This window comes from Coffea arabica, chromosome 10e (genome assembly GCF_036785885.1).
Source record: "Coffea arabica cultivar ET-39 chromosome 10e, Coffea Arabica ET-39 HiFi, whole genome shotgun sequence".
Lineage (NCBI taxonomy): Eukaryota > Viridiplantae > Streptophyta > Magnoliopsida > Gentianales > Rubiaceae > Coffea > Coffea arabica.
In genome coordinates this window covers 5,466,667-5,480,234 of record NC_092328.1, presented here as the reverse complement: position 1 = coordinate 5,480,234, position 13,568 = coordinate 5,466,667, and the positions used below count along the sequence as shown (strand labels likewise).

Sequence of the window (13,568 nt, the reverse complement as noted above, 5' to 3'; positions counted from 1 at the left end):
GATGTTTATTTAAAATTTTGCTATAATTTATGGTAAAAGTTTTTTAAAAAAATTGACATATATAAATTTTTGAATATTTTGAAATATATAATTTAAAATTTTTGAAAATTTTTTTAAAATTACTATAGTTAAAGTTTTTTAAAACTTGCAATAGACAAACTTGACAAAAAACTTATCTGCCAAACAAGGCCATGATGTGTCAAGAGTTGACCCAAAGCACATCTTCGAGTTCAAACTCTATGTTTGGTTTGAGTTATCTTTTAAATGATATAATAAAATGAACTCAATTGAAAAAAAGTAAAAAAAAAAAAAAAAGATTTTAAAGTATTTTTGTTACAAATAATGTCTTAAAAATGTATATCGATGTTATTTTAGTTTTGTGGAAGGCTCTAAAACTTAAAAGTTTCAACGAGTATCCTTTCTTGCTTAAGTTATGAGCAAAGCATGAATATTCTTTTTCTAGTAATATAAGGAAGAGTACAAAATTTTAGAAAAGGCAACAAGGAAAAGAAAAGAGTTAAAAGTTAGGTCGGTCGAAACAAGTACATTAAAATGTAGTTTAAGTGCTAAATTTAAAAATAATTAATGAATTAAAGAAAGTGTATAAAGGTAAGGCTATGTAATAATTGTTAATATGTCCATTCACATGATAGATTGAGTGTGATTTAAATGTGTTAATAAGTATTCATTGAATATGTATTAAAAATGCTTTTGGAGTTAAATTAGGTCAGTCTAAACAAGTACATTAAAATGTAGTTTAAGTGCTAAATTTTAAAATAATTAGTCAATTAAAGAAATTGTTTAAAGGTAAGGGTAAGTAATAATTGTTAATGTGTCTATTTACATGATAGATTGAGTGTGATTTAAATGTGTTAATAAGTATCCATTGAATATGTATTAAAAATGCTCTTAGAGTTAAATTATGATCCCGTGATTATTTTATTAGTATTTGAGTTGAATCTCTACTCAATAGTATTAGTTTTGGCATATATATACACCTTTTATTCACTTTTTTTCTTTTCTTTTTGTCCAAACTGTGATACTATACAAACTGTTCCCAATCACTTAGAACTCAAACTTATTTTCGACATCTCATTGACTAAAGTAATTAGTGATTTCTCCATAATCAAACTATGGAGTTTTATGGAATGATGCATAAGGTGGTTAGAGCTGTTAAATAGAACGAGTAGCTTGAAAGTTCGATTGAGTTCGACTCGATAAGGCTTGAGTTCGACTCGTTCATTATGGTAAACGAGTCGAACTCGAGCTCGAGATATACTTGTTTGATTAACAAGCCGAGTAACCTCGACTTGTTTGTTGTTCGAGTAGCTCGATTAGACTCGATGAGCAAGGGTATATATGTCATTTCACAATTTAAAAATATAAAAATTAAAAATTATAGGTTTTAATTATGGTTAATTCGAACAAGCTCGGCTCGTTTGTGATAAACGAGTCGAGATCGAGCCACATGTCCTATTTGACGAGTCGAGTCTAAACACATTGTAAAGCTCGTCCGCCTAGTCGAGCAAGCTCAAACTTGGTTCGAATTAAGTTCGAATCGAGCTCGGCAGCCAAATACTCGACTCGATTAACAGCTCTAAAGGTGGTGTAAAAGTATTGTAAAGTAATCAGTTACTTCTCCATAATAAAAAGCTATAGGGTTTATGGAACGAGGTATAGGGTGGTGAAAAAGCATTGTAAATAACATTTGACTAATATTAGTGAAAAATCCACATTTTGTTAACAATGCTCTATTTCTGCACGTGTTTTTTACAAATATGAAAAACGAGTTGAATATATAACAATGCTGTTGTAGTAGAATCCAATCAATCACTGCACCACACCATTCCTCCAATTATAATACTCCAAACTAAAAACAGGGAAAAGAAAAAGAAAAAAAAACTGGTATCTGCTCGTGCATATTGGGATCTGGGCAACCCAATTTTATGTAAAAAATTGGGTATCTAAAAGTGCTCATTACCCGTTTGGTTGGTGGAATCATCTCTACAGAATGGGTTTTGAGGGCTTAGAACCCTTACATGATGTTTGATTGGTCGCTGTGGGTATGAATCTATCACTATGGAAGATTCAAAATCGGCCAATTGTCATTGCGAATCAAATTGGGCACTTTTGCATCCATTCCAAATTTTGAGCGTGGAAAACTTAAAATAGCAAAGTAAAAAAAAAAAGGTACAAGGAAAGAAATTCATCTTTCCTGCTCTTTCTTGATCTCCGTTTTCTTTTTTAGGGTTTGCTTTTGGTAGTTATATTTGTATTTACTCTCTATCACATAATGCCACTTTCTCTTCTCTTACAATTTAACATCCTGATCATAGAAGTTGGGGTTGTTACCATTGATGGGTTTCTTTTTTTTCTCTAATTCATACTCAAAAATTTGATAGACTTAAAACATTTGACAACAAACTAATATTTAGATCTTTATAAGAAATTAATCTTAGATTTTTATCTCCATTTGATTGGAATAGTTGTGGATCCACTATGATTTGAAGGAAATTTTGGCCCTCTTTTATTGGGTTTTTGTTGAATTTGTTGTAAAGAATGAAATCATAGGAGGAGCTTTGAAATGAAGAAATGGAAGCTATTGATATGTTAAGATTAGTCCAGGAGACATTCAGCAAGGGACCCACAACAATTAGGTTTCCGCCGACAGAGCTAAAGCCATGAAGACGATATGGTAAAAAAAATTAAAATTATGATTTTGTTTATTCTTTTTGTCGCGACAATAGCATTTGTATAATCTATTCTAACATAATCTAGAGGAGAGATAGTCTAATCGACGAGATTCGATTCTCGTCGGAGGAAGCTATTTGAAAGTAACAACCACGATGAAGTGATTAAGTGAGAAGCTCCACCCACATAACCAAGACTTTAAAGTTTTGGTGATGACAGGTGTTGGATCCCCTTCCCAAGTGGCAAAAAAATAAAATTATGTTGATTCTTGTACCAAGTGGCCAATACGACCAAAGTCGAAACACCAGTTTTTGTCAAACGGAATCCCTCGTACATCCCTTACCAATAAGGAGTCATGGTCGTTGTCAGTCTTTAGTGTGAACCAAACGGGTCGTTTTTTCTCACGGGTGGGATGGTGCCGACAAGCCTATGTGATTGCCGGCCCATTCCTTATCTTCCTTGGCAACTTGTCCAAGTCCAACAAGTTGTGGAATATCCAGAATACCTTTTGTAAAGCTCTCATCTGATCTAAGTTTGTTTATTTTCCGTTTGCTATACCCTTTTAAAAGTTCATTTGTCCAGATTTTTAGATTAGCAAGCTTCTGAATTTTTCTTGTCAACTTACTCCCAAAACCTCATTCGTGTCCCTGTATCTCACTCAAGGACTAGTTCAAGTTAATTTTTTTAATAGTAGAAGTTACAAGGTATGATAAATTGAAAACAAACATCAAAACTTGTTTGAAACAACAACATAAAATGAGATTCTCAATCTAGAAATAGAGATGGCAATGGAGGCGGGGTGGCCGAGGTGCCCACCCCGCGGGGGGGAGTAATGAGGCGGGGGTAGGGAAGGGGGGAATTTTTCTACTCCCGTCTTAAATGGGGCGAGGGGCGGGGGACGATACCCCTACTCTATCCCCCACCCCATCGTCCATTTCAATTTATTAATATAAATAAATGTAATATATTATATAATCTAATAATAATAAATTTAGAATATTTGGAAACTAAACATAATATTTATTGCATTTCTATCCAAATTTCTAGTTGATTTTTGGTACAAATATCAAACGTGTTTTATGAGTATTTCCAGATATTATCTATAAATCAATTGAATTTCTTAATTTTCTTGGTGTTTTATTTCAACACTTTTCTTGTTTCATTTTTCATTTTTCACTTTTTTCAAATTCGTATTTTTATTTTATTCTTTGAATTTAGCTTTGATATATTGAATAAAGGCTTCTAGAAAAAATCTAAATTATCACCTACGGATACCTGTGGAGGGAAGCTAGGTGGGGCAGGATGGTGATGGGGGGAACGGAGGCAGGGGATGGGATAGGGACGGGGGCGGGGAGAGTTTTTTGGCAATAGAGCTAGGGACGGGAGAGGGATTTCCTGCCCCAAACCTGTCCCGTTGCCATCCCTACCTAGGAAAGATGTTGAAGGAATAAATGTTAGTGCCCCCAGCTCTAGCCTCAAGAAAGTTTAAATAACTGTTAAAATTGTGTATGCATGTATGTTTTGTAAACCTGTACCGTACTAATGGTTACTAATTGAGGATGAAACTAAGGGGTGGGCAGTTAATAGGTGAGTGACTTGTAATTTTGACAACAATGAGAGTACTCGAAATCCATCTCAATGATAAGTGGCTAAGTGCATTGTGGTATTCCTAGTTCGACTATTTCCTTTTTTTCTAATAAGCTTTGGAGTTTTTTTTTTTTTGCATGAAAAAACTAAGAAAATTTTTTGACAGTATATTGTTGATAGGTTTGCTTTTGATAGAAATAAAAATGAACTGTTCTCAAGATCTAATTTACCTGGTGGAGACATTAGCTCAATGAACATGAGGTTTGGATTCGACTCTCAGACACTCCCCTTGCTCCCTCTTGTAAGGCTTGGAATTTTTCTTTCAACTCAAAAGAAAAAAAAAAAACTACATTTAACAGCTTCTTTCAAACTTCAATGTCTCACATCGCAAGCCTTTCGTTATGGAGGAATACAGATAAGATGCTTTAGCTTTCGTTAATCCACTTGGAAACTCGTTCCAATGGGCTGTCCAATTTTAACTCTCGCAAATTTTGTATTACTTGTTTGACCCCATAACTGTTGTCTTGGCCCACTTTGGTAAAGCCCATACATCCATTTCTGTAAATAATTTCGGGATAATTTAAATCTCTTCTGAAATTTCCAACTATTTCACTTAGCTCCCTCAAAGTCTTAAAAATTATGATTACCTCCTTTGATTTGACACCTTGGTAACAAAATCTTAAATAGGGTCAAAATTTTACTGACTATCCTAAAATGCCCTTATCTTATAAAGTTTAATTTATTCTTCTAAACAATTATAAAGTAATTTGGCACAATTATAAAAGGAATGAGTGTCAAGTTGCATACGACCTTACCAATAAGTTGATTGGTTTTAGTCCGATCTCTCTCACATGAGAGCTCTTTCTCTCTCTGCGAGAGCTTTTCCCCCCAATAGTGGGAGCCAAAATTTTCCAACTTTGCAAACTTTTCAATCTTTCAAAAATCCAAAAACAGAGATTCAAACCAGGAACTAATAATCAAATTCTTATAACCAATCAACGTGGATCTGTCCGCAAATCCAAACAAGATCAGGTGCTAATGTTGGTGGGTGTCGGAACAAAAGGTGCCAGGGTCCAGGAGCTTCGGACATACTATTTATAGCTGGTCGGAGCTAAGAAATTGGACCGGCGCAGAACAGGTTTTACAGCCATAAATGCATGTTTTAATGTCTGAGGTTCTCTTAGGTTTTATCCCTTAACTTTTTTCTCTGCATTAGTTACTTTTATCGTTTCCTTTCTTCTTCTTTGTTGTCATCCGTGTATGTGTTTCTCCCAGAAAGGCATTTACCTAGTGGAAGTTTGCAGATTTGAGTGCGCATCTGTATAAGCTTGGTTAGATCCTTTCCATATTTCAGAGAGTGTGGGTTTCCATCTAAATATCATATTACTATAATGGCTGAAGAGTTGACTGAAATCATGCAAAAGTTTGCTTTAAATAGCCATGAATACAGTGTGATTGATCTGGATGCAGGGGATGCCCGCACATGTAGGCAAGAATGTCAGACCAGTTTGTTGGGAAGAATCAGGGGTGATAAGATTGCTAACTACACTGGGGTTAAAAATTTTGTGGCAAGTGCTTGGGGTTATCCGAAAGAGCTCAAAGTAACTGAACTAGGGCCAAATTTCTTCCAATTCGGAATTCAAGGGGAAGATATTAGAGAAAGGATAATCAATGGAGGGCCTTGGATTTTAGATAACCAGATACTTGTGTTGAGTAGGTGGTATGAGGGGATTGAGGACGATCCTAATGCCTTCAGTATAGCACCACTTTGGGTTCAAATGTGGAATCTTCCTTTACATTGCATCTCCAAGGAGGTAGGAAAGAAAGTAGGTGCAGTGTTTAAGGAAATCAGGGAAGTAGTTATCCCACAGAATGGAGGCAAAGAAGGAAAGCATCTGAAGGCCTTGGTCATGGCTGACATATTCTATCCACTGCTTCGTGGAACAACAATCAAAATGAATGGTCAAAAAAGATGGATTAAGTTCAAATATGAAAGGTGTCTTGATTTTTGCTACACATGTGGAATTATAGGCCACAGTGAAAAGGGATGTCAAGCTAAGATACTAGTAGGGAATGATCAGCAAGAGAATCAGTATGGACCATGGATGAGAGTACAATTTGGAAAATCATCACCCCAAAAGGAGAAGAACTATTACAAATCTCCATCTAAGAGGCAATACTGGGGGGTGGAAAACGGGGAACTGGTGAGGAAAGAATCAAAGAGGCAGGAAGAGGAATATGAGTCCACAACTCCAATGGGAAAGGAAATTCTGGAAGCAAGGGACAAAGGAACAAATAAACTAAAGGAGAGAGTGGAACATATTCCAAGTAAGTTGAATGTGGAACTACAGGTCCAGGCTTTGGTTAGCAAGGAAAAGAGAGTAGAAAACCAGGCAGACAGGGACAATGTGGAGGAAATAACTCTGGAGAAAGTCCAGGCAGGTGCTCAACAATCCAGCAGTAACAAGATGATGGAGCTTCTAAAAGAGATGGAAAGATGCAAAAAACCAGAACTCCAAGAAATAAATGGAGAGGATGAGGTTATGATGGATAGGGAGCTGCTAGAACCAGTGCAAAAAGCTGATCTGAATATCCAAGAAAATGGCAGTTACAGTACTATGCCTAGTGAGGTACAAGGTAAACAAGAGGGTCAAAACAGCAAAGGCCCTCAAGTAGAACATCCTCAGAGACAAGAAAGAAAAACAAGGAAAACAGCAAGGTTATCAGTGGGAAGGGGAAGGAAGGCTTTGCAGCAGATTGACAGCAATTGTCTGAGCCAAGTAGGAACGGCCAAAAGGAAATTGGCTGTGGAAGATGAAGATATGACAGAATCTGGAGCAAGCGAACACATCCTGAAAAAAAGCAAAGGGGGAGACCAAGTAATGGAAACAGAAGTTTTAAAGGAAGGGGTGGGTGCCAGCCTTCACTGGACCCCAAGTGATCCATGAAGGTTATGGTGTGGAACTGCCAAGGTGCTAGGAGCCCCTTGACAGTTCCCCACTTGAAGGAGTACAAGCGACTCCTCTCCCCAGAAGTGATGTTTCTTTGTGAAACTAAGAATAGGAAACGATATATGGAAAAGGTCCAGAGGATCCTAAATTATGAGCACAGCTATATAGTGGAATCGATGGACAAAGCAGGAGGTATGGTCCTATACTGGAGTGCACACACCAAACTACTGCAGGTACAACACACGGCCTTCACTCTAGAGGCTCATGTAGAGGACCAAAGCAGCAATAGTGACTGGTGGATAGTTGGGATCTATGCCAGTTGTGATGACTCAATAAGGAAACAACAGTGGTCGGTCATTCAAAGAAGGAAACATTTATGGGGTAACAAATGGATAATTGTAGGGGATTTCAATGACATCTGCTCCAATGAGGAAAAGTGGGGAGGAAGAATAAGAGAAGAATGGTCCTTCACTGACTTCAGAAACTTTATCCATGAAAATCAGCTGATAGACATTGGCTATGAAGGACAGCCTTGGACCTGGAGTAACAATTGGGAAGGGGATGGTGAGATTAAACAGAGGCTTGATAGAACACTAAGCAGTGTAGAATGGAATCTGAACTTTGGAAAGGCAAAATGCACTCACCTGAAGTCCCATGCGTCTGATCACAGTGCTTTAATTCTGGATACTAACCCCATGGAAAGAAACAGGAAAAAAAGATTCATTTTTGACAAAAGGTGGCTTCAAAGAGAAGGTATACTTCAAGTTATCAAGGAAGCTTGAGATAAGAAGGTAGAGGGGTCCAGGATGTTTCAGGTTAAGACAAAAGTGAGAAATTGTAGAATTGCCTTACTTAGATGGAGCAACAATAATAATAGGAACTCTAGGGAAAGGTTAGCGAGGATAAAGGAAAAGTTGGATCAGATTCAAGGATCTTCACTGGTAAGTATCAGAAAGGAAAGGGTTTCGCTCAAGATGCAACTGAAGAAAGCTTACAGGGATGAGGAAATGTTTTGGAGCCAGAAAGCCAGACTCAAATGGCTACAAGAAGGAGACAAGAATACTCATTTTTTCCATGCACAGGTAAACAGCAGAAGAAGGGTAAACAGAATGCAGAAACTACAAAAGGAAGATGGGACATGGACAGAAAATGAGGATGAACTGGGAACTGAAATTGGTAGCTACTACAGGCAACTCTTCACCAAATCTACTGAGAGTAGTAATCATGAGATTATAGATGGAATCCCAAAATCCATTTCTGAGGCTATGAACCAGGATCTAACTAAGGTAGTAACAGAAGAGGAAATCAAATCTGCAATCTTCTCTATGGATAGCAAAAAGGCTCCTGGCATAGATGGGATGTCCCCTCTTTTTTTCCAAAAATTCTGGGATATAATCAAAGGAGACCTGGTAAATGCTATTAAAAGCTTTTTTCATTCTGGCAATATGCTAAAGGCTATTAACCATACCATCATTTCCTTGATCCCAAAGGTCTCATGTCCCATTAATATCAAGCAATACAGACCCATTAGCCTCTGTAGTGTGATTTATAAAGTTATTGTCAAGATTCTAGTCAATAGGCTCAAACCTATTCTGCATCATTGCATTAGCATTAATCAATCTGCTTTCATCCCTGGGAGACACATTCTAGATAACATCATTACCTCTCATGAGTACTTGCATCATCTCAAAAATAAAAGATATGGTAAGGATGCATTTATGGCTGTGAAGCTTGATATGTCTAAGGCTTATGACAGAGTTGAATGGCAATTTTTGCAAGATATTATGGGAAAAATGGGATTCTGTGAGAAATGGATAACTTGGATTATGAAGTGCATAAATACAGTCTCCTTCTCTTTTAACATCAATGGAGAGTGTAAGGAATACATTGTACCTGAAAGAGGATTAAGGCAAGGTGATCCTCTGTCACCTTATTTATTCCTTATATGCTCAGAAGGCTTCTCCAGTCTACTGAAGAAAGCAACGCAGACAAGAAGCATGGCAGGTATGAAGATAAGCAGACATGGCCCCTCTATAACCCACCTTTTCTTCGCTGATGACTCCCTGATCTTTTGCAAAGCCAACTCTCAAGAAGCAAAGGAGCTGAAGAGGATACTAGAGGTATATGAACAAGAATCTGGGTAGATGGTTAACTTAGACAAGTCCAGTGTGTTTTTTAGCAAAAATGTGGATGTGGCAACTAAGGAGGAAGTGTGTATGGAATTAGGAGGGATTCAACCAGTATCGCAAGGGAAATACTTAGGGCTGCCTATGGTGATTTCAAGGTCTAAGGGACAGCTGTTTGGTTACATAAAGGATAACATCAAAAGAAGAATGTTAAGCTGGAAAAACAAGCTTCTAAGCTCAGCTGGGAAAGAAATTCTGATCAAAGCTGTAGCTATGGCAATGCCTAATTACATAATGTCTAGCTTCAAACTACCTTGCAGGTTGTGCAAGGAGATAAGCTCTATGCTTTCCAATTTCTGGTGGGGAGAAAAAGACAACAAGAATAAGGTGCATTGGGTAGCTTGGAAGCAGCTGACAAGGGAGAAGAAACGAGGTGGTATGGGATTCCAGGACATTCAAAGTTTCAATAGAGCTCTGCTGGCTAAACAGATTTGGAGAATCATCAGAAATCCAAATCTGTTATCCAGCAGAATTCTGAAAAGCAAGTATTTCTCAAATTGTAGTGTCTTGGATTCCAGAACTCCCAACAATGCATCATGGTTCTGGCAAAGCATTATGAGTGCAAGAGAAGAGCTTCAATGGGGAATTCGAAAGAGGATAGGGAATGGCCTTTCTACTAGAATCTGGGATGATCAATGGATCCCAAACCAACATTTAGGGAGGCCAATCACAACTAAGCCAGGAGACTGCCAAGTTCAGAAAGTTGCTGATTTGATAGAAGGCTACAGGTGGAACAGAAACCTCATTTTCAAAAACTTCAAAAAGGAGGATGCTGAAAACATTGTCAAGATTCCCATAAGCATCACAGGAAGAGAGGACAATATCTTCTGGATAGAAAATCAGAAAGGGGAATATACGGTGCAATTAGGCTACAAGGCAATCCAAGCTAAGAATGAACAGGAGGGTAGAGGGGAAAAAGAAGGAATTGAGACGAGCTATAGACCAAGGAGGACTGACATGTGGAGAGTGCTGTGGAAACTAAAAATCAATCACAAAGTTAAGATTTTCATATGGAAAGGCCTGAAAGAAGCAATTCCAGTCAAGGAATTAATCTGGAGGAGAATGTCTAAAGGAGACCCTATATGCTCAGGGTGTGGGGAGGAGCTAGAAACGTTGGAACATCTTCTTCTGAAATGCAAGAAAGCTAAGGAGGTTTGGAAAGTTGCACCAGTATAATGGGATGGGATCCAGGAGCTGACTGGGAATTTCAACAGATGGTGGAATGCATTATCTGAAGCAATCCAAAGAGATCAAGGGATAGACCATATATCTCTCACAGCTTACATTCTGTGGCATATCTGGAAAAGTAGGAATGATAAAGAGTTTAACAACAAAACACATGAGCCAGGACAAGTAATCACCAAAGCCTGGAATGCATGGATGGAGTTCAATGATGGGACCAAAAAGACAAGGAGCTGTAGTACTGAATCAACATCAGCTTCACTTCACAGGAATAAACAAGAACCGACCCAAACTCCTGACAACAGAATAGCAGGAATGCAGTTAAGAATAGCAACCAAGTGGAACAAGGCATCAAAGTCCATTGGATATGGTATTGTAGCAGCTGATTGTAGAGGGCAGGATGTGATGGGATGGAAAATGAGAGAAAGAGAAAGCTCAAACCAAGTTCAACATGAAGCTGAAGGTGTTAAATAGGCCCTGATCAAGGCAGCAGAACAAGGATGGAGGCTGGTATGTATTAGAGTTCCTAATATGGACCTGCTGCAGCAAATACAGGGAACAAAAACAGTTGGCCTGTGGTTAGCTACCCTAATAGAGGACATCCGCGAGCTAAGTAAAATGTTTTACAAATGCTCCTTTTGCATAGGAAAATATAGAAGGAATGATCTAAGTTGTTTGTTTAGTGCTCAAGCCTTGAGCAATTATTTTGATGTAGAATGGGTTAACCCCAATCTATAGTGCAAAATGCACTTTGTATAGCATCGAGCTAGTCTCGCCTGTGTATAATCCTTTTCCAATCAATATATTCCTATCGTTTCGACAAAAAAAAAAAAAAGTGTGTCAAGTTGCATGCCAATGTTTGTCGTTTGATAATCAACAATAAATTTTTGCAATAATAGGCTACTATTTAGAGTGCTTTATTGATGATATAGATTCTTTTTAAGATAGAAAAGAAAGTGCTATCTTTTTTTAAAAAAGTTTATGGACTAGTTTTTTTATTTATTTTTAATTATTGTTGGTTTATTCTTGATTTTGATACAAAAAATTGGATGATATTAAAAGTTATCAAAAAAAATATTACTAGTTTAGCATTTGATCAAGATAAAGGTTATAAACAACATTGATAGTTCTTGTATATTTCTAATGAAATACAAGAAAAATGAATAAGAAAAAAAAGAAAAAAAATTATAAAATCCATCCTTTTGTATAAATATGCAAGAGTTTAATTAAAATATTAACATTAGTACTGTCATTTGAAATGGGTAAAGGGAGTAGGTTTAATTTTTAAAATTTAAAGAGAGTTAAGTGAAATGATTAGAAACCTCAAGGGAGGTTTCTAAAATTATCCATAATTTTCATTACTACGTAGTTTTCATAAAGTCCACAAATTCGTGCAAGTTTTTTTTATTAATGGCGCTCATAATTCTTTGGATTAAATAAGCGAATTTAGATGCATGCTACACGTACAGAATTTAGAGTTCAAATTCAAATTAATGATGGCTATCACGCATCCGTTCTGCTAGTCTATGCATTATTAAAAAGATTAATTCTTGTTCTTGTAGTCATGATTACAATTTTCATGGTGCCCTACCATGCAAATTGGTGCTGACTTCCAATGAATTTACACCACCATACTGACAATCAACTTCGTGGAAATCAATGAATAGGAGGTTAAATAGAGTTGTGGGACTCTTTTGAACCGTTTACGTCATGTAGAAGTTGCAAAAAAATTTCTTTCCCACTCGCATGTTAAATTCATCCATCGTTTCTTCCAGCCGTCTAGAAAGAATTAATGTCACTTTTCAAGGAGGTGTAAAAGGGAAAAGCACAAGTAGTGATGTATCAATAATTGCATGTATTGACATTTGAGGACAGTGTTATATTAATTTCAGGCATGTGAATTTCAGATTCAGCAACATAAATTTTGAAGAACCACCAAAGAATGTAAATTTCTCATTGAGCAACATATATTTTCTGCTAATGCGGTGGCTATCTTAAACTACCAAATGACATTTGAGCCATGCACATAATAACAATAAAAAAAAAGGCATGAATTATTAGATAATTAATCCAGGATTATACCTTCGACAGTCCCCTGGCAAAGTAGGGAAAAAAAAAGGGGCGCCGGCACTTCCATTTATAAGCAAAGAAAGATGGATGATTGGAAACATTTAGATATCCTTAACCTGAACTGCATTACCATTAAACTGAAGTTTTGGCAGTTGGTTTTAAAGTACAAGATGGCTTTTTTCATGAGATGGCCACTCTGTTTTACTAAATTCAGTTTACAATTTCTTTTCTTCTTTCCTTTCTTTTTTCCATTTCTTACCTCAGTTTGTAAGTTGAGGCTGTTGACTCAAATTAAAGTTACGAGGCGGCAAATGAGTGAAACTGAACTATAAGTCTTCTTCTCGGTGAGTTTGATAATTATGCTTAAACATCGTCAGGGTGCAATATAATCAAGCCTAGTTGGGTTATGTTTTTATGCACCACTACATACATCAAAGCCTTGTAGCAATCAAAGCTTCTTGGTTGAGCTCGATCTGGGCCCAAGTTGATGTTGATTTGAGAACTATATACAATGTCTGTTGGAATAGAAGAGTGAGAAAATTAATGATTAACTTTACAAAGAGAATGAGCTGGCTTTTGATTTCTGTTCGAATCACCACTCGTGTCGCAATTATCCTTTTTGTTGAGGGACATATGGACCTAATCACTACTAGAGAATTGCATTCAAAGTTGCCCACCAGGTATTTGTTGTTCATCAATGACATCTTCAACTCTCCTTTTCATGGTTGCGGTCTTTTGTTTCCAAGTAATTCTCTTGCTGCTTACTGGAGGGGAAGGAAAAAGGGTGAGCACAAATGCTACTTATTCTGTCCCTATCGGATCTTCTTTTTCCCCTAATTTGAAACTAATTCTATTTGAATCTGTCAAATCTTCACCGCTATACCACTAGCATTTGCTCAAA

At 36.9% G+C, this 13,568-nt stretch overlaps 1 protein-coding gene across 1 annotated transcript; it reads left to right on the top strand.

The window, feature by feature from the left end:
• Positions 1 to 7,222: 7,222 nt before the first annotated feature.
• LOC140015462 (uncharacterized) lies at positions 7,223 to 8,011 on the top strand. The gene has a single exon (XM_072068056.1). The coding sequence runs from the start codon at positions 7,223 to 7,225 to the stop codon at positions 8,009 to 8,011; it is 789 nt and encodes a 262-aa protein (XP_071924157.1).
• The last annotated feature ends 5,557 nt before the right edge of the window (positions 8,012 to 13,568 follow it).

Coding starts and splice junctions, on each gene's coding strand:
- LOC140015462 (XM_072068056.1), top strand. CDS start 7,223: ATGAAGGTTATGGTGTGGAACTGCCAAGGTGCTAGGAGCCCCTTGACA.